At 37.9% G+C, this 25350-nt stretch overlaps 1 protein-coding gene across 7 annotated transcripts in view; it reads right to left on the bottom strand.

Annotated features, from left to right (window-relative positions):
• Cd44 (CD44 molecule (Indian blood group)) overlaps positions 1-25350 on the bottom strand; it is an 85308-nt gene that overhangs the window by 18034 nt on the left and 41924 nt on the right. For 2 of the 7 annotated variants that reach the window (XM_013019629.1, XM_013019630.1), the window contains exons 4-5: positions 22271-22342; positions 20134-20355 (exon numbers count right to left, since the gene is read on the bottom strand). In XM_013019629.1, the coding sequence (XP_012875083.1) occupies positions 20134-20355; positions 22271-22342 (294 nt within the window). Of the gene's footprint in view, positions 1-34; positions 125-1843; positions 1946-4428; positions 4558-6010; positions 6140-8859; positions 8977-9414; positions 9511-12420; positions 12547-13736; positions 13866-16021; positions 16142-20133; positions 20356-22270; positions 22343-25350 lie in introns of all 7 variants that reach the window. The other 5 variants (XM_013019631.1, XM_013019625.1, XM_013019626.1 and 2 more) reach the window with 5 other exon arrangements.

Genomic DNA, 25350 nt, shown 5'->3' with positions numbered 1-25350 from the left:
ATAGCTGAAATGAGCAAGGCTTTATAATCCTTACTGCTAGGTGTCGGAGTAGAAGCTGTTGGGTGATCGTTCTCATCTTGCAGATCTCCAGATGGTGTCGAGAAATTCTGAGAATGACTTTGCTCTGTTTCAATGAGGGATAAATCCATGTTAATTTGGAGCCATGATATAAGTCTCTGTTCTCTGCTAACAAGGAAGATCTGGCTGATGTGTGTCAGATGGAGAAATGCATAGGAGAATGGGATTTGGTAGAAATATGCACAAGAATTCTGTTTGCTCCTGATTGGCCCCTTTGTCTGTCACCATAACCAGTGCCAAGGAGAAATCAGAGCCAAACTTCATCCACCCTGAACCCCTGAACCATCATGACCACATTGTAGCATCGTTCCCAGACAACTCAGTAAAACCAGAGTTTGTAGTAAACACATGGAAAAGGAAAGTTTGGTCTTTAGTTTTCCTATCAACACAACACCTAACCACAGGGAAAGAAGTGAACTTGTAAGGAAAGTAACATTATAGTAGTCCTCCTGTCACCACAAAAGAGGAAGAAAGCCATCTAGACTACCTGCTCCAGCAACTCAAATGAAAATTTTACAAGGAAATACATGAGTGTTTTCTAAAGACTATTAAGTTTAAGTTATCATTTTATTCTACCATTAGTTTTTTTTGTTTTTTGTTTTGTTTTTGTTTTAACCATCTCATCTACGATAAGAGCTTCTCATGGCTGCACCAAGGAGATGCTTGCCTGGATAGATACAAGGCCCTTAGTGATATATATCAATTTGAGGTTGAATCATTGCCCATATTTGAAATCATGTTGACTGTTTTGAGTTCATTTCTTTTGTGTTCTTCCAAGAATGATACTGACCTTTGAGTTGCAGGTGCAAGCACTCCATAAAACACACCCATAAACCATATCCACCACCAAATAAGTATCATAATCAGGAGAGAAACCTTCATCAAATCCCTACCCCAAAGTCAGAACAAAAGCTTCCAGTAACATAAAATGGAAATACATGGCTTTCACTGGCAGAAGCCATTCATGGGTTATTTACCTCTCCTTTGATGCTTAACACTGTGCTGTTTGCATTGCTCACAACACATTCTTGCTGACTTTTTCCTTTGCCTAAAGGGTTTCTATAAAGGACTCTGCCCATTATGTGTAGCAGCAGTGAAATTAGGCCCTCTTCATTCTGGATTTCTTTCATATTCTGCCAAGAAATTATAAATGAATTCAGCCTGATCACTAGGATATCTTTGCACACATGGTGGAAATTAAGTTTACTAGAGATTTCACATCACTTTCTATCAGATGTTTAGTGATGGAAGGAGACATTGATCAAGATTCACTTTTTGGTTTGAGTATCTCACTACTTTGTGTTAGTTGTTAACAATGTGCTTTGCTCCTCCTCTGTAGGCTAATTTGGCTTTACTACTGCCTATGATTATCTGCTTCTTCCAAAGTCTTTTGAGAACCAAAAAGCATTTGTTCTTGTGACTTGACTGGAGGGAGGGTAGGTATAAAAAAGAGGATCAGTTTAAACAGAAAAATGGTTAGCTTTGCTGTGGTCTTCAGTAACATTGACATGACTGCTTAGAGAAAGAAAATCAAATGGAATTCCACATCTTTTTTCAGTCCCCCATAAATGCATTTAATATGTATGACACCAAGAATGAAAGTGAAGTTCAATTTAAAGAACCCCAAAAGAAGTATGGACAATGAAGACAGCTAAGTCACCCAGTAAAAGAATGCAGCATCCCATCACCAAAAAACGTCAGCCAATGTGAGGAAGACCTGAAGCAGGGGTACAGGTCAACAAAGGAGCGGTGTCATTATCCTTACGAGTTGTCATGGAAACAGGTCCTGTCCTGTCCAAGTCTTTCACCAAATCTGGGTTTGGATCTGCAGTAGGCTGAAGTGTTGCATTATGACTGGAAACCATATCTGAAGGAATTAAATTAGCGTTATTGCTTCATTTCCTGAGCCATCACCTGGGGGTCAGTGAGATTCTAGAGCCAAGTTATTTTTATGTTCAAACTTGGCATGAGTGGGAAAAAGAGCAGATACTAAAGTATATCTTTAGACTGGGATCGATTATTTTTTCAAGCTAGTTGGAGTAGGTAACTAACTTTCATTTAAAGGGCTGGTTTTTGTTTGCTTCTGCTAAGTCTAGGTGGATGCCACACAAGCACACAACAGGAGTCCCAAACCTTACAGAGAGACAGAAACACAATCTATCTGTGACTTGTCCCCTTCAATACATAGGGACTTTCTTCTAGCTACAGTCTGACACATGGAAAATAAGAGTGCACCTCTTGCCATCTCTTACTCACTAAGAAAACAATGACATTTTTAATAACCCTCTTCCTTCAGTTAGTCCTTTTTTCTTCCCAAATGACATGTAAATAAAAACACAAAGCCACCAATCCAATTCTACCTAGATGGTGGCCACAGGAAGTGCCTAGGGGCAAGAAATAAGAAGCAGTAGCTGCTACTGACTTATTCTTCTCATAAATACAAGGATGATGTGTATCTCTGGAATTTAACATGTGGGGTGTTGACTGGTGAGGAAATCTCAATGAAGTATTTAGAAATGCTGTTTTTAATAGTTATCGCAGATCTATTCTGCTGAAATAACAAGTCTTAAGTGAAATAGAGGCCAAACAGTTCATAAGTACCATCAATATTTTTGGCTCCATGATTTAGAACCACCCATTTCACTACTGCCTCTGGGGAGACTTTCTCAGCCTCAAATGACCCCAACATAAAGCACTGGGACATTGGGCACCCAAATCTTCACTGCAGCCTTTGTATAATCAAAGAGAACCAAGATTTCTTTAGGACAACAATGTGTGGCTGACTCTATCCAAGAAGAAAGGCCAGCTAACACAGAACACAACTCCAGATAAGTGTTCCACCAGGAAATGTCTTGCATTTCATCTTTCTTTGACAGGAGACCTTTGAAAACTATTGTGTCATTCTATAGTTGAAGCCAATTGTATCATCCATCTCTTCCTTAATATACAAACTTAATGTTGATTCTGAGGGTTTGTTTTGTGTTTTTTTTTTGTTTTGATTTTAACTGTCTTGGTTTTCTACCATGGACATCATCATGGCTTTAGAAGCTATATGCATAAAAATATGTATTGTGTCTACATGTACCACTTGAATAACCCAGTCGTTCAAACTCATTTTCCTATATGATAATTGGATATATTCACTCTGACATATTCATGACTTAACTTTTCTTCCCTTGAGGTCTTCCTTACAGACTTTTGTAGAGAACCTTCCTCCCATTTCCTTCCTTTGACTATGTAGATCTTTCCTACTTTCCAAAAATTAGTTCCCATCATCTTTCTCTAGTGGTCTCTGAAAGATGCAGGGTGCAGTAAATTTCTTTAGGGTTATCAATACTAAATTATTGGCAACATTACTTTCATAATAACTACTGACTCACATTGTTAGGTTTACTTCCATGTTGAATGTTTTCTTCTACCTTTTAAGTTTTCTAAGAACATAGACTATGAATTATACAGCCTTGTTGTTTCCAAAATTCCTTGCATAGTAGCAGAAGTTAAGAGTTATCTGGGCACTAACATTTGTGTAAAATGGAGAATTCTAAATAAATGACAGTATAGAAAATGTTGGATTCCTCTGGGGTATAATTTTGTAGTTATTCAACACTAAGAGGCAAAGTCATTGTGTTCTTTGGACTCATTTACTAAAATTTGTGTTATATATATGCTTGGCAATTTAAATCTAAATAATATATTCAATATAACTGAAAACTCAGATCTATATTGGTTATTTTTATTTTCCTTTTTCAAATTGTTACATTTCTAGGATCCGAACATCTTGTTAAAAAAGATGAAGAAAATCCGCTCATAAGTAAAGTAAGAAGCCTGGATTTTTAAACTTATTAATGCAGACACCAACTCTACTAGTTCTTAAAGTTTCTCTCAGGTAAATTATTACCTGATATAATAAAGGAAAAATTCCTCTTAAATATAAAAGGTATGCAAATAAATTCAGTGGTCCTATTTTCCATTCTTGGCTAACTATAGGTAAAGTTTTTCTCTCTCCTTCACTGTCCTGATTGCTTATAAGTAAATAAGAACAAAGGCTATTTAAAAAAAAAACAACCTAAATAATAGTTTCATCTCATGTAAAAGTTGTCCCCTATTAAATTCTCAAACATTCATTAAAGGACGGAATGGCCTAAATCCTAAATCAATGTAACATATTACTTCTAAATGGCAAGATTTTTCTCCCTCTTTCAAGAAAGTTAAGTTTTGAAGGAACTCTATGTTCTTTAGAAAAATAAATTGGTCTAAAACTATGGGTATATTTCTAAGAAAAATAGTCACTTAGTTGATTCTGAAACCATGACATTAAGAAATAAATAGATAAACTTCAGAGGCTATTACCCATCCTTCCTTCTGTTTGGTGACCAGGTCCCATGGGGTCTGAGACTGAGTTGTAGAAGTCAGTCTGGGAACTGTACTCTTGACTCTGTGTGGTCATTCTTTCGCTTGGATGGCTGTTGTGGGCTGAGGCTGTTGTAATAGCGCAGTTCAAGCAATTATCAAAGTGTTAATTGACATTTATCCAGGCATAGATACACTGATATTTTAAAAATTATTCTGTGTACAAGATAATGATACTAACTTCCTGGTATTGAGGGCAAAGAACTTGCATAAAATGACACGTATTTTAGCAGTTTGGGGTTCACTTATGCTCATTTTCTTGGCAATCAGCATGGGAATTAGAAGATGCAAAGCAATAGTAAATGCTGCAGTGGACAGAGATGAACCTGAAGGACAGATGAAGAAGTAACTCTTGACCCTGCTGCCACAATCCCCTAAAGAAGTACAAGAGCCCAAATACATGATATCACTCTGATACAACCACATCCCAGCAAAATACACAGTAGGCAATTAGTGATTTACAGAAGAAATCAAGTAATAACTTCCCAGATGATAAACATGATAGTAGATGCCATCACAAAAGCATGAATGAAATAGATGAGAATCATTACCTTCACCAAGGAGATTTATTTTAGGGCATAATGACATGAGAATGTAGCTTGAGCCTTTGCTTCATTCTGTGCCATTGGAGAAGTGTAGGAAGAAAATATTACAATAGTATTCCCCTACCAAGAATCATACCACATAGCCAATCACCAAATGCTTTGTTCTATAGAAATTCACCAAGAAGTTGCCATGCACTGGGAAGACACTATACATTGAAATCTGTAGTGCAAATGAAAACGTGAAAATATGTCCCAGTGATACCAAGAAAAATATAGAATTGAGGTTCACCACAAAGCAAAGAGTATCCGATTTTTTATACCACAAGGCAAAAGGATCATGCATAGGAACTTGCAAAGACAAGTTATCAACTGTTATCTCTTAGAGATGATGACTAGAGTTAGGTCCAATATCTACAGTCTCACAACTCTAAAGTAGAAGAGGAGACTTGTCTACAAATCTGAAAAAATAACTATATACTCAAGAAAAATTTACCAAACTGACATAGACACAATTCCGAATAATAACATTGTTTGCATACTGCCCAGACCTATTTTTTAAGCATTAAAGTTCTGACAGAATTCTTTTTTTACAAACCTTGTGTTTGTAAAGGTAGGCTTGCATTATATAGCAAATGCTTTTACAAAACAAAGAGAACTTTTTTTTTTTTTACAAGATCTGATCTGGTGAGACTTGTTACAATCTTACTGGATCTGAGATGCTCCACAACTACATGTGAGAGTGATTCACTCAGAGGCCATGTTCCCTGTTTCTTTTAAGTGATTATAGCCATTCTTGGTCAGATGCTTTGTCAGGAGCATTTAAAGTTTGCTTCTGTGTCCACTGGAACACAATTTATTCAGAAACCCAGTATCTTATCAAAATTCCTCCAATGTCCTTCTGTTCAGTGTCCTCAATGCCCAACATTTAACTCAAAAGAAAGTTTCCACCTGTGTTTGCCTGTTAAGACAGCCATTACCAGTTGTCTCTGCTGTTGCCTGAGAGTCTTCTCTTGGTGTTTGGGCAGATTCCCTGTGCCATCTGCTCACAAACCACTGTTCTTTCTGGGTAGCTGTTTCTTCTGTGGGACTACTAGGACTGGCCCCGGCTGTGAGGAGAATGTCAATCATGAGCCATAAGTGTCCATTTCTCACACACAAAAATATATTATATCTCTTTCTACTTCAAAGGCCTAGACACATGGAAAAAGGAGGTAGAGATGGAAGCTAACCAGGAGAAAAGCTAATTGATATTCTAAAAGGAGGCTGAAATCGAATATTCCAGTCCTTTAACTTTTTTATATGGGAAAGTCAGGAACTAAAAGTTTCATTTACTCAAAATCATGTAGCCAGAGAAGCACAAAGTTAGCAATAAACTAGGTGACTTCTCAGAATTACCCTTATCTTATTAGTCTCTGACCTCACATACCCCACGGGAGAGAACTGTTGGCTCAAAATATAATCTCTCAGCTTCAGTAGGCTTGGAAAAGGAAGTATATTGGATAGCAGCTTGTGACACTCTCCACATAGCTGGGTGACTTCCTGGATGGGTCACATAGACTACAATGATGTTCACCAGAAACATCTCAGCAATGGATTTGCCCATCATGAAAGCTGGGATGACGAGCATGTCCCTATACTACTGTCCCAGAACGTGGTGATGTCTAGGACCATCTAAAATTGCTAGGATCACTTCTAAAGAATAATTCAGTGGAAAAGAAACTATTCTAAACAGTTTGGTGTTACATAAATATTAATAGTTTAAGACAGGCCTGAACTTTCAGCCACTGTTTAAAAAAGATGAAAATGAATGGGATGAACTTCCATCAGGCATCTGTAGGGAAACATCAGAAAGCCACTGACATTTTCCTCTCTAACAACGCACAGAACATGGAGGGTTCATCAGGGGAATGATAAGAGGCTACAAACTTGCCAATCCAAATTAATTTAGTGACTTGGGAAATTGGCTGTATTTTAGAAAATGATGTGGGTGATTTGGTAACAGCATATGACACTTACTGGTCTCATTTTACCTTTGTATTGGCCAAACAATTTCTGAAGTTAACTGGCAGTTCAAAGGGTGGGGGGAAAAGGGTAAAGCTGAAAATCTGAAGTTTTAGCTAACACTAAGCCACTATCTCCTGGCAGTAATAAAGTCAGAACATCCCTGAATATGGAGGGATAAGGGAGAATGATGAACGGAGTGACATCGGTCAAGATGGTTGTACTCATAAACTTATTTGTTGAATGTTAACTCCTTTGTACACCTACTTAAAGATAATAAAAATATAATAAAAAAGAAAATTCCTGAATGTGATTACAAACAAGGGGTAAAATAGTCTCAAACATAAGCTTTTATATAGCTCAAAGTTTGACTTAAAAGGTAGCCAGCACACACGTGCATATGCAAACACTCAATAGCTCCGGGCTCCGTCTATCACTACTTTTATGGGTACCCAACCACTCCTGGGTGTTGGCAGTGAAGACAGTGATGGGCTAGCACAATATAGGACTTCTGTTGTAAAGCAAAATTTCTTCTAGAAATTGCAATAGTGAAGTTCATAGGTCACCAGCCAGAACTTTTGCAAGTATGGTTAATGTCTTTGGTGTGTCAAGTTCCATTACATGGATTCTCAACTATCCCCTAGTAATTCATGTCCCTGAATCACTACCTTTTGTCATAGGTTTGCTAATTCCATGGTTTTTAAGTAGCTTTCTTCTTAAGATACACTATTAGAAGCTAATGAAGACTGGCACTGAATCCTATTCCATAAAATATTATTAGACTCTATTCTTTTTTCTACCAGAACATTCCTGCATTACTCAACCCCTAATCCTTACGCATACCTAAAACCTATTGGAGTGAGAAAAGGGTTATATAGCTTGTTGGATATGTCCAGTACAATACCCGAGATTTTTCTTTGGTTGTCTAAATAAATCCCTCAAAACAGGGATTTTCAAGCTCCTTTGACAACTAAATATCTGTTCCTTACATTCTTTTTTTTTCTACTTTAGAAATATTCAAGGCTATGAAAGTAGTTAAATCACAGCTTTATAAATGTTACTGGCCTTTTTTTTTCTCAAATAAGAGTTTACTTTATTCCAAGTAAGATAACCATCTATCAGAAGGAGAAATGAAAGAAGAACAATTTTTCTTCTTGTCTATCTGCATAGTCCTATTTGTGAGACATGAGGTTGTTTTAGAAAACCTGGACTGTTTTACATAGTAGAAATAATAAGTGCATCAGAAGCCTTCCCCAAGTTACTCTGAGTTTGAAAATAGAAGTAGAGAAGTTGTAGAATTCAAAGAGACCCCATGAGCTACTGACTTTCCATCAAAAAGTACAGATGATGCCATCCCCCAACAGAGCAAGGAAGAGAATGTAGGGTGCGGGAGGAACAACTGGATTTATCACCAAGCTTGGTAGAAAACCAAGATTCCAAAGGTCTTTCCACTTGTCAAGCTTTCTTTCCAGACTCTACTATTCTGTACTACTATGAAATCACTTTCCACAATTCATTTCTGTAAATACACATAACTCACCCAGATGGAATCTCTGGGAATCTTTCACAAAAACAAAAAACAAAAAAAACCACTGGACTGCAGATCTACTTTGTCAATGTTTTGACCTTTAGGGGAACCTAACAAGTTGACATTTCTCTTCCAAGTATAAACTATGTACAGATTTGGTCCCTTTTCAGGCTTTGCAGATAAATTACTCTATAGAGACAGAAGATATGGCCATTGTCTAAACAAGGTCTTGCCTAGTTTCTGGAATGTCTTCACTATCTCATGTAAACCAGAACAGCTGTCCATCATCCTTCTTACTTGTGCTTGCAGAAGGTGGGTTCTCCTCTTCGTCCTGATGTTCATGGTGAATGAGAGGAGGCTGTAGTTCCATGGTCTGGTTTTCTTCTTGAGCACTGGTGCTGGTTCTGTCTATATCTGTTTTGATTATGTTAAATATACTGTAACTTTTTAATCAACCAGCCTTAAATGATTCTTTTCTTCTATTAAAGTACATGCTAACAGCTGTCTGTCTAAATCCTACCTCTGAAAATCAACTCTCAATAGGCCTGGGTGGTTTCACTAATCTTTCCCTGAGAGCAAATGAGTAGGCATGAAAGTTCATCCTGATTACTTGTCTCTTTCAGACACAGTACCACATGCCATTCAAATGTATTCATTTTGATAACAAAGCACCATTAAAATACCTTGTGCCCAGACAGTATGATTAATAAATGACTCCTACATGGAACCAAATATCCTCAGGAAATCTGACTGAGAATTTATGATAAGACATTAACTAAATCTCTGTTTCCTCAGAGACATCATAAGCTTTGAGAGGAAAAGACCTTCAATGAAATGTGCATAAGCCATTACCAGTCATCCTTGTGGTTGTCTGAAGTAGTACTTCTGGAATTGAATGGCTTGGCCTCCATTGGGTGGGATCCTGGCTCTGTTTTGGAGTGGCTGAAACTGTGATAATGATGATTGAAGTAATTAGGAAAATGTTATTTCTTGAGCCTCCAATCACACTTTCCACACATTCCCCTTTTCCAAAGTCTACACCAGTCATCTATACGAGGTGTATAGATGGTTGCATGGTAATAGAAGGAAAGGAGAGAGTGCCTCCAGCTTGATTCCCCATCATTTTAAGCATCTCATCTCATTGTCCTTTGCATTCTGTCACAGGATATCTTGAATTCAGAACATGAGATCTTCTGGAGAAAGCCACTAAAGAGACCATGACAGCAGGAAGAACAGCTTTGAGAAAACACCAGCCCTCCACCAGTACTAGCAGAAGACACTCACAGCTTTGCCCATCCATGCAGACTAGAGTCCCCTGTATTTGAACCCAAGGCATTGTTGGGATCACTAGCTGTAGATAGATCTTCAGGCCAAATAGATTGATAACTGAAAGTTATATCACGACGATCACAATTTTGTTAATAATTTTAGTCAAGAAAATTCTAAGCAGCCAGAGTTTTCCTGTAGATAATTCTGAGAAAGAATCACTACCTAGAAGAACTTTGAGCTGTATATTCCAAACACATATGATATTCTCAACAAATATCAATATATCAGGAGCAAGCCATTCATAGCCAGTAAGAGGGGGCAGGGGGAAGAACCAAGATGCATACACTCAACAGAAAAAGGCCAGCAATAACCAACACCATCAGACTAGTTAGCCAAATAAACAAACAATGAATAAATACAACAATAATAATAAAGTATACATCCACCAGTGTTTTGATATTGACTCCTACAATGTAAGGACCAGAACAAGAGATCAAGACAAAAAATCAGAACCAATATCTTTTGTTGAAAAGGTTCTTTGCAAATCTATCCTTGTTCAAGCTTTATTTTGATAATCAAATAGTAGAAAACCACTGTAGAATGGTTTTAGAATTCAAATTTACAATCATTAACCACATTCTTAATAAGTGTAAATACACAATAGCTAACCCACCCTGCCAAAAGAAAGAGGTCATCTTGTTAATGATTATAGACATTGACACTAAACAGAAAAATGAATTGAAACTGGAAAATATAGAAATGAAAATACATGGGAAGTTTTGGCCCTGGAGCCTAACCACACAACTCATTTGCAGGTTGGTCTTTTAGAGTTGGCATTTAAGAGAATTTAATTTCTCAAGTGTCAAGAATACATCTTTACTGATAGGTCAAACTACAGTGCTAGATCAGATCACATCCTGAATCCAGGAAGGAGACGGTACAGTAGTAAAGTTCTAGTGGTTCGGTTATTTAATTTTCTTTCTGAAGTTATTAAAAAAAGAGTATAAACTAAGCTCTAAAGAGGGGTCCAAGAATAGCTTAAAATTTGGATATAAACATCAGATTGATCTTGAATATTTGTTGTATATATATATTCAGATGTCTTGAATGTCTAAGGCATTTGATATCTTTTAGGTATCTTTCTCTCTTGGTGCTGTTCATCTGGGGATGGAATTCTCAGGCTTCAATGTGACAGAATATCTCTAACCTGAGGTAACTCATATAGCACCTCAAGTACCTTTCCTCAATGGGAAAGTCAAACTGTGATTTACTATACAGCAAAATCTTGGGTCATTATAGGGATATTTTGTATGTTTGTTTGGGCTTTGTACTGGCTTTCTTGCTTATGAATGGTACTCTACCACTTGAGCCATGCTTCCAGAGCCATGCCTCCTTGATTAGAGAGGGTGTCTCACATACTTTTGTGCCCAGGTGGCTTTCAACAACACTTTTTGGGGGCTCAGGCTTCTGAGAAGCTAGGATTACAAGCATGAGCCACAAACATCTGGCTTTATTATGAGTATGTTTAGGGAACTATTAGCTGAAGGAATATTAGACCAGTTTATATGTTTTTTTAAAGGGATATTTTTCAGCCCAACTTCCACCCCACTATTCTCAAAAAGTTTTATAGTTGCCTCAAATTTGTGTACTATTTTATAGTGGTTTTACTCTGCTTTTTTTTTTTTTTTTTTTTGGCTAGTCCTGGAGCTTGAATGCTGGGCCTGGACTTGGCCCCGAGCCTCTTTGTACTCAAGGCAAGCTCTTTACCACTTGAGGCATGGCACCACTTCCAGCTTTTTCTAATTAATTTATTGGAGATAAGAGTCCCACAGACTTTCCTGCCTGGGCTGGCTTTGAATTGTGATCCTCAGATCCCAACTTCCTGAGTAGCTAGGATTACAGGCATGCCCAGCTCCCTCTGATTTTAGTAATTAGTATTGACTCAAAGCTGAGGTGACCTTCACTGTACTTGTCAATGTCTTCTTCTTAAATTGGTTACTGCAGGTGTGTTAAAACTCTGGGTTTGGATCTCAACGAGCTTTTGATGAACTAAAGCAATTCTTGCATTCTGGCTTCAATGATTTAAGCTACTCCAGAGCCTTTAAAAAAAAAGCCTTCAATGCAGGATGACCTACACCTTGTCACTAATACCTTCCAAATCATGTTCTTCAAGTCTCTTCCTCCAACAGCTCATATGAGCTTTATGAAGGCAAAACTCTGGCCTTTTCCATCTGGCTCAGCAGGTGCATAATGAATATTCATTGTAGTGTTTTAATATTCCATTCCCTGACAACACTTGATAATTCAAAGAGGCTTTCCAGCTGGAAATGCCAATTGATAAGCAAAAAAGGAAGAACATACATCATGTAAAATTTTGAGAGATATTTTCCCCATATCTCTTCCAAATAGGTTTTGACTTTCATTCAAACAATTCTTTTATTTCTTCCTTCACCATATCATCCAGGTATAAACTAAGAGAGAGACTGAAGGCCGCTCACTTTTCTCATTAGTTATTTCTCATGAGAGGTGTCACTTAGATTGAATAACTCTAAGTGTATAAATGGTTTGACTGTAATTCATTATTCTTACTGGTGCTGGTGATAAAATCTTCATCATCATCAAAGCCTGATCCAGAAAAACTGATGTGTTTGTCTCTTTCATCTTCATTTTCTTCATTTCGCTCCCAGCCTGCTGACATGGTATTTGACTCCGTACCTGTTGTGGTGACTTGCATTAGTAGTTGAGCTAGAAGCCAAGCAACCCATCGGATAAAGGAAAACGTCAGGTACTAGAAGTGTCATGGATTTCCCAAGAGCTTAAGAAGAGAGTGAGAGAATTCACTTGTATACCTTAAGTTCTTAGGTCTTTGTCTCTGAAGCTAATATATAAATCTCAAAACAATTGGCTATAATCTTTACAACTGAGCATGCTCTATAAGGATGCTAAAAAGTAAATATGGGCATAGCCTACCAAAGAAATAAAAGCAAAACAAAACAAAAATAGCCAATTCAACTTCTCCCATACTTTCAAATACATTTTTAGTAGCTCATTAAGCATATTCTATTAAAGCTAGGATATCAAGAGAATAGGAATGTTTAATACATCCATATTTTCTTTGTCAAAATCCTCCAGAGAAACCTTGAGGTCTAACCTAAATTAGAGTTGATATCAGCATTTATACCAATTTGTTAATTCCTTTAAAATCTTCTTTCGCATCAGATTACTGTAGCTCTAGTGCAAATGCAATGCTGCTAATCATTCCAGGCATTAGTAGACAACCAAAACAGTTGATAAAAGTAGACTACTGTTTAGATTTTCAAGACTTCTTGTTCCTTTTTTGGGTATAATCATGAAAGCAAGCGGTGGAAATCTTCTATCTCTTCTTAGTGGTTACTGCAGAAAATGTATCTTTACTAAAAAGAGATTTTTAACTTTTGAATGTGATTCAAGCTACTTTATAGAATGATCATTTGTTTTCCATACTGTTAATATTCACCTAGGAATAATTTCAGTAATGGAATTTTTATTTTATTAGCTATAGCTATGTTATTTTATTTTCTTATTAAAGTCAAAAGCTTTTTTTTTTTTGTAACTTTGGTCATTTAAAAATATGTAGGAATGCTCTTTCAGAGTTGAAAGTTTTGTTTCTTTGTCTCAAGAAAGACCTGTCCCCATTTCCCAGTTTTCAAATTAACCCTCTGGGGCATCCTAAGATCCCATGGAGTAGAAATATAAAACTTTATGTTAGTGCCATATAATGAAATACACAGCTCTTACAGCAGAATTATTCCAAATCATCACAGACATCTGAGACCAGGACTTTCAATGTTAACAACATCCTATAGGTTAACAAGAATTTAATTAAAGACTGGCAAGAAATATATAAGATAACCATAACTCATTACCAGGCATTTTTGTTGCTGCAGGAAGATGATTCTTGGACTCTGATGGTTGAAACAACCATGAAAGCCAGTGATGGGCTTCTTGCCTCTCAGTTGTTCTGTCAGGAGTTGCACCCCTAGTGCTCACCAAGGCTGTTGTAACCATGATTGAATTGAGGGTTGAAAGGTTAATTATCAGTTCCTAAGAAATAGCACTAGAAATGCTTTTACTCCTTCACTTTTCAAGAGATTCGTCCATATTCAATGTAGATGGTGAAAAGAAAGAAAGAAAACAAAGACATGCCTTTTCTTTCAGAAGCTCAAGCTTGAGTTCATACGATGTCAGAGATAGAAGGACCTTAAATATCATCTGGCACATTCTTTAATCTTAAAGACAGAAAAGATGTGCTAGACAGAGCTTCTGACTTGTGTGAAGTCCGAAGGAAACAGAAAGTTATCAAAGAAATTATGAGCACTGTTTTTTATTTTGCATCTATAATGTAAAACAGTGATGATGTTTTTGTGTCTTTTCCTAGGAGAACAAATTAAGACCTACAGTAAGAATTTCAGATATATGGATACTTTTCTAAATATTTGATTCTTAAAAAAATAATCTGAACTATCCAACAATGAAGTATATTAATAAAAGGACTGATTAAGCTCTTCATTTAAGATCTTTTCTAGTTCTGAACATTTATGATTTTAAAGCCTAGCTTTTTCTTAGAGGTCTAGCCCTTTGATTATCTAACACAATCCATATTGGCCAACCAATATCATCCTCTGAGAATTCAGCGTATGATATTTCTGCCGGAAGTCACATGCACAATCCCATACTGTGAGAAGAAAGCCATAGGAAGTAGAAGATTGAAGATACTTTCCTATTTTTCTCCAGTTAGATTCCAAATCCTCTAGCAACCTTACCCATAATCATTTTGCATATCAACTATAAACCAGGAAAGACAGATAGAGATAAAGTGACCCCAATGATTCTACTAATTAAGACCAGAAGTAAGAGTCCTGATTTGAAAACTTCTGAAGGCTACCATTTCTGTTACCATCATGTTCACCAGAAGAATATTGTACTAAACCACCATGGGAGGACAAGTTTAAGCAAAGAAAGTGAGTGACATTTCTATTTTGAGTTACCAAGAAATCCCAGAAATGATTCAAGAATAGCCCCAAAGACCTTTCCTTTCACACTGTTTCTCTTATGAAGACAAATATTGTGAATAGTAAAAAAAATAACATTTTTAAAATTTATAATCTCTCCTCACTTTCTACCCTCCTTATGATCTTAATCACTGTGATATGGTAACTATAACAAGATAACTACATGTTCCATGCATGATTACTTATAAAAAAAAGATACCATTTATTCAATATCTTGTACAATGAGCATACATAAAGGGACATTTTCCATCTTTATTACTTCTCTTCTTAGGAAAGAATGCCTAGTTATTTTGAAATATGGCCATGTTGTCTGCCAACAAAAGGTAACAAATGGAGATATCCTTACAGCTTCCCATTAGTATAGACTCCTATCTTCTCACCTACTTAAATTCTCAAAATACCTGACAAGAATTGGGAGATACCAGCCAAACATCTACTTTACTTAGAGTATCAAGTCATTTCCTATATCTTATGTAAAGGTTTGAAGTCATTAAACAAATGTCCTGAGTTTATACTTTTCAAGCATAAATCATATTACCAACTATGATCATTCAGTTAGCAAAAAGCAGGAGTGTGCCTCTTTTGATAGACATCTTTCTTGATGCTATCTATTAAGTGCATCTCCTAATCAAAGGCTCTAAAAGAGCTGGGTGCTGGTGGCTCACGCCTGTCATCTTAGCTACTCAGGAAGCTAAGATCAGAGGATCACAATTTGAAGCCAGCCCAAGCAGGAAAAATCCAGGAGACTCTTATCTCTAGTAAACTACTCTTATCTCTAGTAAAGCTGGAAGTGGCCCTTGGTTCATGTGGTAGAGTGCTAAACTTGAGCAAAAAAAGGCTCAGAGACAGAGCCAGCCCTGAGTTCAAGCCCCAGGAACTGCAAAAAAAAAAAAAAAAACCACAAAAGAAAGAAATATAATTCATATATGTAACTTCCAACAGGAAAATAGGGTATTTAGGAGAATCTGGTTGTGTCTCTAGATCCCTAGGCCTCTGTGATAAAATGGTACCAGACCCTATTCTCACTAAGGATGCTGAAGAGCATCTGTGGGAAATGTTGTCATAGTAACAGGTAACTTTCTTAACACTGAAAGACCTGTGATTCAAGACAAATAAAAAGCAAAAGACATATAGTTTACCTGTGGTTGCTGTAGTTGTGAGCGCTTGAGTCTTAGGTTGTGAATTATCAAACCAAAACCACATCCAATTACTTTGTTTCTGAGCTGCTGCATGGTTGTTTGAGTGCACAGTGGAGGTAACTGGATCAATTATGAAAATATCATTTAGTGAGAATCTCTCTATGAAAACTTTCCTCTCCACTAGGTCAAGTATATTATCTGCATTTGTTACAGAATGAAGATCAGAACAGAGAAATGGAGGCCTAGTTCCCAATCTCCTAGCACCAATGGTATCGATTGAATATATCTCAGTTTTCAAATTGAATTCCCTGAAACCATGACCAAAGAAAAATCAAGCACAAATTAATTCTGTGATGGAAGAGATATACTACTTTCTTGACGGGGGATTTTAATTAAGCCATGAGCTGAAGTTCTGCTACACCACCTAAAATAAACTTGTTTTCACTCAGCTATCTTGGAGGATCATTGCGGATATGATTTTATGTATTTTCTGGCCATGTCTAGCATTCTACCCAGTTTACTTGGAAAAGCTGGAATTTTAAAGTTCCACCCATACCCATCAAACCCAAGCAAACATTAAATATGACTAAGAACTTTGCAAAGGGTGTGTTGAAAGTGTAGAAGATTCATTTTTCTGAAGTATTCATCTATAACTTTCTGTCACTTTTGATTATAGTTCAGTATAAGTTTCCAGAAAAGAAACAAAATTGCCAAGGTTAAAATAAATATTGAATCTATTCAAGTTAGAGAACAGGTAATATATAATGCCATTTTGTCATGTAAAACTCTCATTTGACTTTCAAGTTGGACTTGAATCTTCACTGTTTCCCTACAGAAACAGAATGGCAAAAATAAAAAAGAGAAAGAGATCCACATAAATATCTAAACCAGCTGAGACTGATGTAAACAAAAACATTTTAAGCCATGCACCCCTTTGAAAATCTCATCTAAGTTATGGTCTCTCTCCTCAAGAGCTATCCTACATAGAAACACTCTTAATACTTTGCACATTATTTCAGGTGGTTCTTGAATTATCTAATAAAGCCTACTGAAAGTCCATAAGCTCCAGGTAGAAACCTTTAACATTACACATACCAAAATCCAAATGGTCTATGTTATAAAGAACCCCATTAGTTCAGAACAGAGAGCAGAAAAATAAGAACCAATTTCACCCCTGATGCCACATTAAACTTGAGCATCCCCTTGAAAGGCCACAGGCACCTTACTTTTATCTCAAAAACTTTATTGAAGATCTATAGCTCTTGACACTCTCTCCCTTCAGAACACTAGGGTAAAATAATGCAACAGAAAAGAAACATCCAAGAGCAAAAGACGTTATTGCTGTTTTCCTAAAAGGAGTTGTATGAAAGAAAGAAAGAAAAAAAAGCAAAAGCTACAGTCTAGCCAGCAGAGTTTCCGATTTGCCCCACCCAAGTAGGCCACGCCAGGAGAAAAAAAAAAAATCATTTGACACCCAGAAGACAAGGAAATAGAGAGTTCCAAGGCAGGACTCTGCTTCCTGAATTAGTTTAGATTTCTTGATTCCAGAGATTTCCAGATCACCAATAGGAAGGAGCTGATGACACCGTTCCAGCAGGGTTCTTACAAAAATAACATTTATAATAAACAGCTAGAGGGAAGTCCAAACCTACACAGATGGCTGCTCCCATTAGCTTTCCCTGTCGCCACCCACTAAGGAGCTTGAAGGAAGGAATGAGCCAGTGCAGCCAAAGATGGACTGTGTCCATACAGTGAGCCAGCCCTCCTCTTGACCTCTGCCCTACCACAAGTGTTAGGGAGGACTTGAAATCACTCCCCTGCACTATATTCCAACTCTCAGTCTGACTGTGATATGGCCTAGGGAATCTTCCTCACTGGACACAGAAAGTACAAGATTCTACTCAGGAAACTATCAGGGTTAATTCTATTATGTCATATGCTCTGTTTAAGTTGCATTCTGATTATTTTGTTTGTTTGGGTTTGTTTTTACATTCTGTGCATGAATAAATTTACTTCATGCTAACTTATTGAATCTTACTGCACTTTATTAACTTCCCTCTCCTTAACTACTGACATCCTTAACTGCTCTGTGAAAAGGAAATTGTAATTCATTCAAATATAGATTAAGTAAATGCAAATTTCACTCATCTTTACTTCTCTTCAAAATTCTTTTAAAAGTGCTTACTATTTACCAGGTGTTAGTGGCTTTATGCCTGTAATCCTAGTTACTCAGGAAGCTGAGATCTGAGGATTGTGGTTTGAAGCCGGCACAGGCAGCAAAGTCTATGAGACTCTTATCTCCAACCCACTACTCAGAAAAAGCTGGAAGTGGCGCTGTGGCAAAAGTGGTATAGTGCTAGTTTTGAGCAAAAGCAGCTCAGGGACAGCACCCAGGCCCTAAGTTCAAGCTCCAGGACCAGAATACACCCCCCACCCCAAATTGCTTACTATTAGAATCCTAAGCATCAAAATAGATCTGGCACATAGTAGATCTTTAAAATATATTTGCTGACTGACTGACTTAGACAGGGAGGTACAGTTGTTGAAGATGTTCTAAGGATGCTGACAAAATGTGCTAATTGCCTTTCCTAAAACACTCTGCTTTATATACACTACAAGATGGGGAGCAATGGGGAGGGTTTAACTTCATCCAGTTCTTATAAGACGTACTTTTGTCAAGATTTTCGTCTATGGTGGGAAATAGGATTTTAAATCAGACCTGTCTGCTTCCTGCTGAGACCAGTAATTACTGTGTTTGCCAACATCTGACAAAATTACTCATCCTAATGATAAGCACTACGGTTGCGTTAAAAGAGCAAGGAACCTACGAAGTAGTCAGGAGCCAGCAGCACTCCCCAACTTGTTGTCCAATAGCCTCCCAAGAGAAATGCTGCCCACAAGACTTACAAACGAGGCAATGCAATCTCCAGAGGGCCAGTTACCTGGGAAAGCATGAGCACTTTAACCAGGTGTGGTTTTATTAACCAGGAATGATCAGAACTCTAGGTCAGAGCAAACTGCTAGCAGAAATTTTAAATACTGTGGAGCACACAACCTTAAATGAAACGAGATGTGCTATGGAGATTTCCCTGGCTTCTGGGTGACAAGGGATTAAAAAAGTGTCCCTCTGTGAATATTCACACACCAGTAGATTTTAGTCTAGAAGCCAGAGCTCTACCCCCCAGGAGCTGCAGCCAGAAGAGAAAATCCACACCATCCTAGGAAAGCCACTCAGATATTGTTGCCTTTTTAGGGTATGAATAATCCTCTACAGAACAGCTGATCTGGAAACCTGTTTTAAAACAAACCCTAGAGGAAATGCAGTCAGACAAGTGAAGGAGGTATAAGAGGAAGATTCAGCACTGTTCAAATAGAGTCTAGAGACACAAACCCAAAGCAACCCAATGAAGTGTTTACATTTCACCAGTCTCCGAAGTAATGCATTAGTTCCATACACCAAGTGAGTGTTAATGACCTTCCCCGACAGACTACAAGTATAGACCTCTGGACTGATTTAATTTGATCAGAAGAATCAAACAAACTGTTTGGTTAAACCTGGTTAATGAATTAATAATACATACTAAATAATAATACAACCAATAACCTGAGTATAAATCAGACCATAAAACAAAAAATACAAAGCTTGGTGGGAAAAGGAACCTGTGGCATGCAAGATATACTCTATAATCCCAATATTATGAAAACAATCTTACCAATGACAGATAAAAACCAGAAAGAGACAAGCAAAAATAAAAATTACTTCTGTGTCAAGCTATAATCATCACCATATCCTTAGGAACTAGAGAACAGAGTTCTTCTTTAAAAAACAAACAACAATAACAAAAAAAAATTGCTCCTAATGTGGTACTTCTAATCCTAAGGCAAGAGAAAGACTTGTAGATGAAAACCACAAATGGAACATAGTAATGCACATAGTCAATGCACAGAGAGCAGAGAGCATGAATAAGAGTCATCTTCCCAAATAACGTCACCTATGTGTAGGTATCTATAGATAGGAGAAAACCAACACTGGAGAATATGTCACATAGGAAGGACACAGATACCATGCCCAGAACTGATACTAGAAAACACACAAAACCTGTTCCCCTTACTGGTAGCTGGGGTGCTCTTGTAGATGGAGGTGCTGTCTTGGTCTGGACTTGGGTGAGTAACAGGAAGGTTGGTGGAGAAGATGTAGCTTTCCGAAGTCCCCTTCTCGCTGGGAGATCCACTGCTTATTTCTTCATCGATAGGGTTGGTAGGGTTGATGTCTTCTGGATTCGTCCTGTACTCCCCTTTCTTGCTGTATCGAGTGCCATCACGGTTGACAATAGCTTGGGGAGAGAGAAAGCACTTTCAGAACTTCACAGCTGACAGTTTTTTTCCAGAATAGGACTCTATGGATTGTTATGTGAGATTCGGCTTTGAAAGTAAAGAACATCTAACTATCTAGAGGTGAGATACAGTGGTTGGTATATGATTCTTAATCTCAGAAACAGGGAGAATCCCTGACTTTGAATGCAAGCTTCATGTAGCTCTCAACAAGAAAAATTTGTGGGCTTGTTTCCACCATTTATGAGGTGAAGAAATTCTCTTTGCTTAAGGTTGTGGTGAGCCTTATATGGCACATCATAACTAATATGTTCAGCAGTGTTCAATATAAGTAAATGCTCAATAAATAATGATTCTCTATTGGCTTCCTTGTTTACCTTCTCAAATATGTATAAACTTTATTGCTATTAATTCCTTCCATTTCCATAAAAGATATGAAATATCAAACTAAAATGGAACTATGAATAAAACATAAATTTAATCACTACAGATGAAAATGGAAATGGATTCATCCCTACTGGTGAACATTGAATATCGGTTCAAAGAAAAATATGATTGACTTAGTCTATTTTATATTATTGTAACAAAATTTCTGATACCAGGCAAATTATAAAAAGTAGATTATTTGTGTAAATAAGCTGACTTATCTTAAAGTTCTGGTTGAGATTTTCTGTTTCCTCAACTACTGTATACATACTTCTGAGGATAATTAAGATGATTTAGTCTAGGCATGGTATAAATAATGCTAAAACACCTATCAGGAATTTCATACCTTTCACAACTATCAGTAATTCAATTATTATCAAATAGAAGTTTATCGATTGAAGCAGAATGCTTCCCATTTCCAGCACTTAATCCCCTTCTCTAACAGAACATGGCTCAGGGTCACAGACTTAAGTAAAATGAAGTTAAAAATACCATTTACTTTTTCTTGCACTTCAGTTGATTTTTAAGATTGGCTTTTATCTACCATGTAAGATATTGCTTTTCATTTGTGGTTCCTTGAAAAAATATGTATGTATTTTAATCCTCTGCTTAGATTATTCTATACATATTCTAGTTATTAGAAATGAGGAATGCCATGTAGCCTATGTTTCTTTGGGTCTGGCTACTTCACTTAATATAATTTTTTCCAAGTCTTTCCATTTCTTTATAAATGGGGAAATGTCATTCTTTCTGATCATATAAAATGATGTTTTTCAAAATGAACTCCAAGAAATGGGAGAGGTTTTTCTACTGTATTGTTTTCAGTTATTTCTTTCTTTCTTTCTCCCCTGCCCCCTTTTAGTTTTAATCTCTGTTGTCACTGTTTTTTTTCTATACCATTTGCCTTGTATATGTCTCCTTGATTTGGGGAAGGGAAGGGAAATTATAGAAAAGAGGGGACAAAGGGTGAACCAATGCAACTGTGATACTCACTAGACACTACGTTGGAAATGAACTTTACAACTTGGAGGGGGAGAAAGTCAGTGTGGGGGAAATGGGAGAAAATGAGGGAAGGGTAACAGTATTCAAAAAGAAATGTATTCATTACCTTACTTATGTAACTGTAACCCCACTGTATATCACCTTTGTAATAAAATTAAAAAATATATGTACATATGTATTTATTTTAAAATAAATTATATGTAAACTATCAAGTGAATGTGATACAGTGGAGTACACAGATATGGAGTACACAGATAAGAATGTGAAAGTGGTTTCCAAATGACTGAAGTTTGAGCAACTGTGCTTCCTGTGAGCCAGAGAGGTATGGAGCCAATGGAGTAAAAGGGGAAGGAACCCTGAGTCACAACTAACCTTCCCTAGCCCCAGGGAAATGACTAACCTACTATTCAGACTTAGAGCTGGGAGAACACACCAGATGCCCACCCCAACAATGGAAAAAAGTCAACCAAGTTGAGAAGAGATACTTACTTATGGTAACTGGCCCATCAAAGGAATTGGGCAGGTCTGTGACAGAGGCACAATCTTCTTTGTCAAGTGGAGCTGTGGAGAAGGATAAAATAAAGCAAAAAACAAAAACAGTATGAACAAAATCCATTCTCATTTGATTCTTTCTTTTTTCCTTTTCTTTTTCTTCCTTTTTTTTTGTTTTGTTTTGGTCTTTTCAGGGTTTTTTGGGGGGGAGGAGGGATAGTATCAGAAACTCAAGACTTAATGCTTGATTAACATCTGCTTATCACCCAAGCCAGACTCCCCTCCCCAATCCTTCTTGCTTCTTTCAGTTTGTTTTTGAGATGAAGGATGTGTTGGGAAAAGAGAGGCAGTTACTATGTATTTGTTGAATGAGTAGCACAGGGGAAAAAGGATCTGTTTTTCAGCTAAGCATACCTAAGAAAGTAACCTCCAAAATTCTCTGCAAATATGAGTAGGGTAAGAAGCAAGTAGATAAACCTGGGGTGGTGGTGCCATAGAAACAACTAGTTTGTACAAGGAGGTTCCTACTTATAATCCCAGCTATTCCAGTGGTGAAGATTGGGAAGATTGCAGTTTGAGGCCAGTCTAGGCAAAAAGATTTCATGACCCTCCAGAACCAATCAGCCAGGTGGTACACATCTGTGATCCTAGCTACCCAAGAGGTTGTGGGTAGGAGGTTGGCCCCCAGCAAAAAATGCAAGATGCTGTGCTAAAAATAACTAAAGAAAAAAGAGGTAGATGTGTGGCTCAAATGGTTGAACACCTAACCGCCTAGCAAGAATGAGTTCAAAAACCAGTAGTTCCATAAAAAGAAAAACAAAAGAAAGGAAGTTAAAGGTAGGGGTACTTGTTGATTCTTTTGCAGCTGTGTTCCACATGTATAAGCCCAGTTTATCTACAAAGGCAGGAAAAGATGAAGACAGTTCTCTTCCTGCTTCTAAGGAATTCACAAAGTCATGGGGAAAATAATAACTAATATATATATATATTTTTTTTTTTTTTGGTTGGTCACGGAGCCTGACTTCAGGCTAGCATTCTAGCACTTTAAGCCACAGCTCCATTTCCAGTTTTCTAGTGGTTAATTGGGGAGTAAGCGTCTCACAGACTCCTCTGCCTAGGCTGGCTCTGAACTACAATCCTCACATCTCAGCCTCCTGAGTAGCTAGGATTACAGGTATGAGTCATCAGCACCTGGCTATAATATTTATTTTTGGGGGGGGGGTCTGGTCGTAGGGCCTGAACTCGGCCTAGGCGCTGTTCCTCAGCTCTTCAGCTCAAGGCGAGCACTCTACCACTTGAGCCACAGCACCACTTCCAGCTTTTTGGGGTTTTTTTTTTGCTTATGTGGTGCTGAGGAATCGAACCCAGGGCCTCAGGCATGCAAGGCAAGCACTCTACCACTGAGCCATCTTCCAAGCCCTTGGCTATAATATTTCTTTAGCTCTTTATAGTTTCTGTGGAGAACTCTCCAAAATGCTTTAATTTGAAAATAAAGACTATCATCAACCATGGGAGGTCTGGACAACTGCTTCTGATGTCCATGTATGCCCCCAAAGGGGAAGTGGATTATTGCTTCTTGGTACCAGGGGTGAAAGGTCCACCTGCAGTGAAACACCACAGGGACAGCGGTGCACAGGATGGCAGCACAAGTGGAGGTAAGTCGTAAGGGGGTGGAGAATGTTAGGGACACAAGATAACTGTGTGAATGATGACAGTGTGTGTGCACCCAGGCCCCTTCATGCTCCAATTCACCTAAACCTCTATAAAGAAGGCAAGAATGCCAAGATGGATGGTGACCCAAATGTGCAATTAATAGATTCCTGTGCCAATGTCACATCATAAGGCCTCATTAGACAGCTTTGCATTGTCCTTTAATGAGCTCTGTATTGTTGTGAGTGTCCCTGAGCCCAAAGATATGCTGGTGACCCAAAAACGGGGCTCCTGGTGGGCTATGTTTTTGGCAACTCTGGCTTCTCTGCACCAAAATTGCCAAAAGAAACATGAATCATTCAGCCTAGCCACTGACGCCTGGACACCAGATAGAAAGGTATCTTACTCCAGTATTTGTATACTCTAGTATTCTATAAACATTCTCAAATAGTTGTTGAATACATGAGTGAATGGATGAGCAAATCAGTGCAAATCATGCCCCAGAATTTTACCTTCTGAAAGCAGCTTTAAAAAAAAAAATATGAACTTGGGGCTGGGAAGTTGGCTCAGTGTAGAGCGCTTGCCTCGCATGCATGAGGCCCTGGGTTCGATTCTTCAGTACCACATAAACAGAAAAAGCTGGAAGTGGCGCTGTGGTTCAAGTGGTAGGGCAATTGCCTTGAGGGACAGCACCCAGGCCCAGAGTTCAGCCCTCACCACAGACCAAAAAAAAAAAAAAAAAGAACTTGAACTTATTCATTGTCCTTCACACGGGAGTCACCAGACTATAGAATGGCCTTAACAACTGAAAGATGTGGCAGGAAAAAAATATCACAAGCCCTTTTATACTTGTAAGCCACAGAAATACTGCTAAGATTTTAAACTGACAGAAGATAGCTACTGTGGAGAGCTGGTGGCTCCTAGCTCTGCAAGAGGGTGGGATCTGGAAGTCATGGTCCAAAGTCAACCGAGGCAGACCAGTCAGTGGGACTCTTACTGCCAATCAACCAGCAAAAAGCCAGAAGTGGAGGTATGGTTCATGTGGTAGATCACCAGCTTTGGTGATCTAGGACAAGTGAGAGTACCAGGCTTTGAGTTCGAGCCCCAGTGGGGCCGGGGGGGGGTGAGTGAGGGGGGGGAGAGAGGAAGAAGAAAAAAAAACTATCTGCTAAGACCCAGTTGGCTTTTGTCCCTTTCAACCGGATGGAGGATGTAAGGTCCCACAACTGGACTTGACCATCTTGACTGTCGTTCTCAAGATAGTTTGAGTTCAAGGATCTTCCTCAAAGATTCTTTTCATGGAACAGGAGATTTTGAAGACTGTTAGCTAAATTAAAACCCCATCATCCGATTCTAAGCCAAAGCCTTTAGTTTATTTATCCTTACCAATATCTGTCCCCTTTTCTACATTATTTCCTGTCTTATTT

The sequence above is a fragment of the Dipodomys ordii genome, unplaced genomic scaffold (genome assembly GCF_000151885.1).
Source record: "Dipodomys ordii isolate 6190 unplaced genomic scaffold, Dord_2.0 Scaffold46, whole genome shotgun sequence".
In the NCBI taxonomy this organism is placed as follows: domain Eukaryota; kingdom Metazoa; phylum Chordata; class Mammalia; order Rodentia; family Heteromyidae; genus Dipodomys; species Dipodomys ordii.
This window is presented reverse-complemented; position numbering and strand designations above follow the sequence as displayed.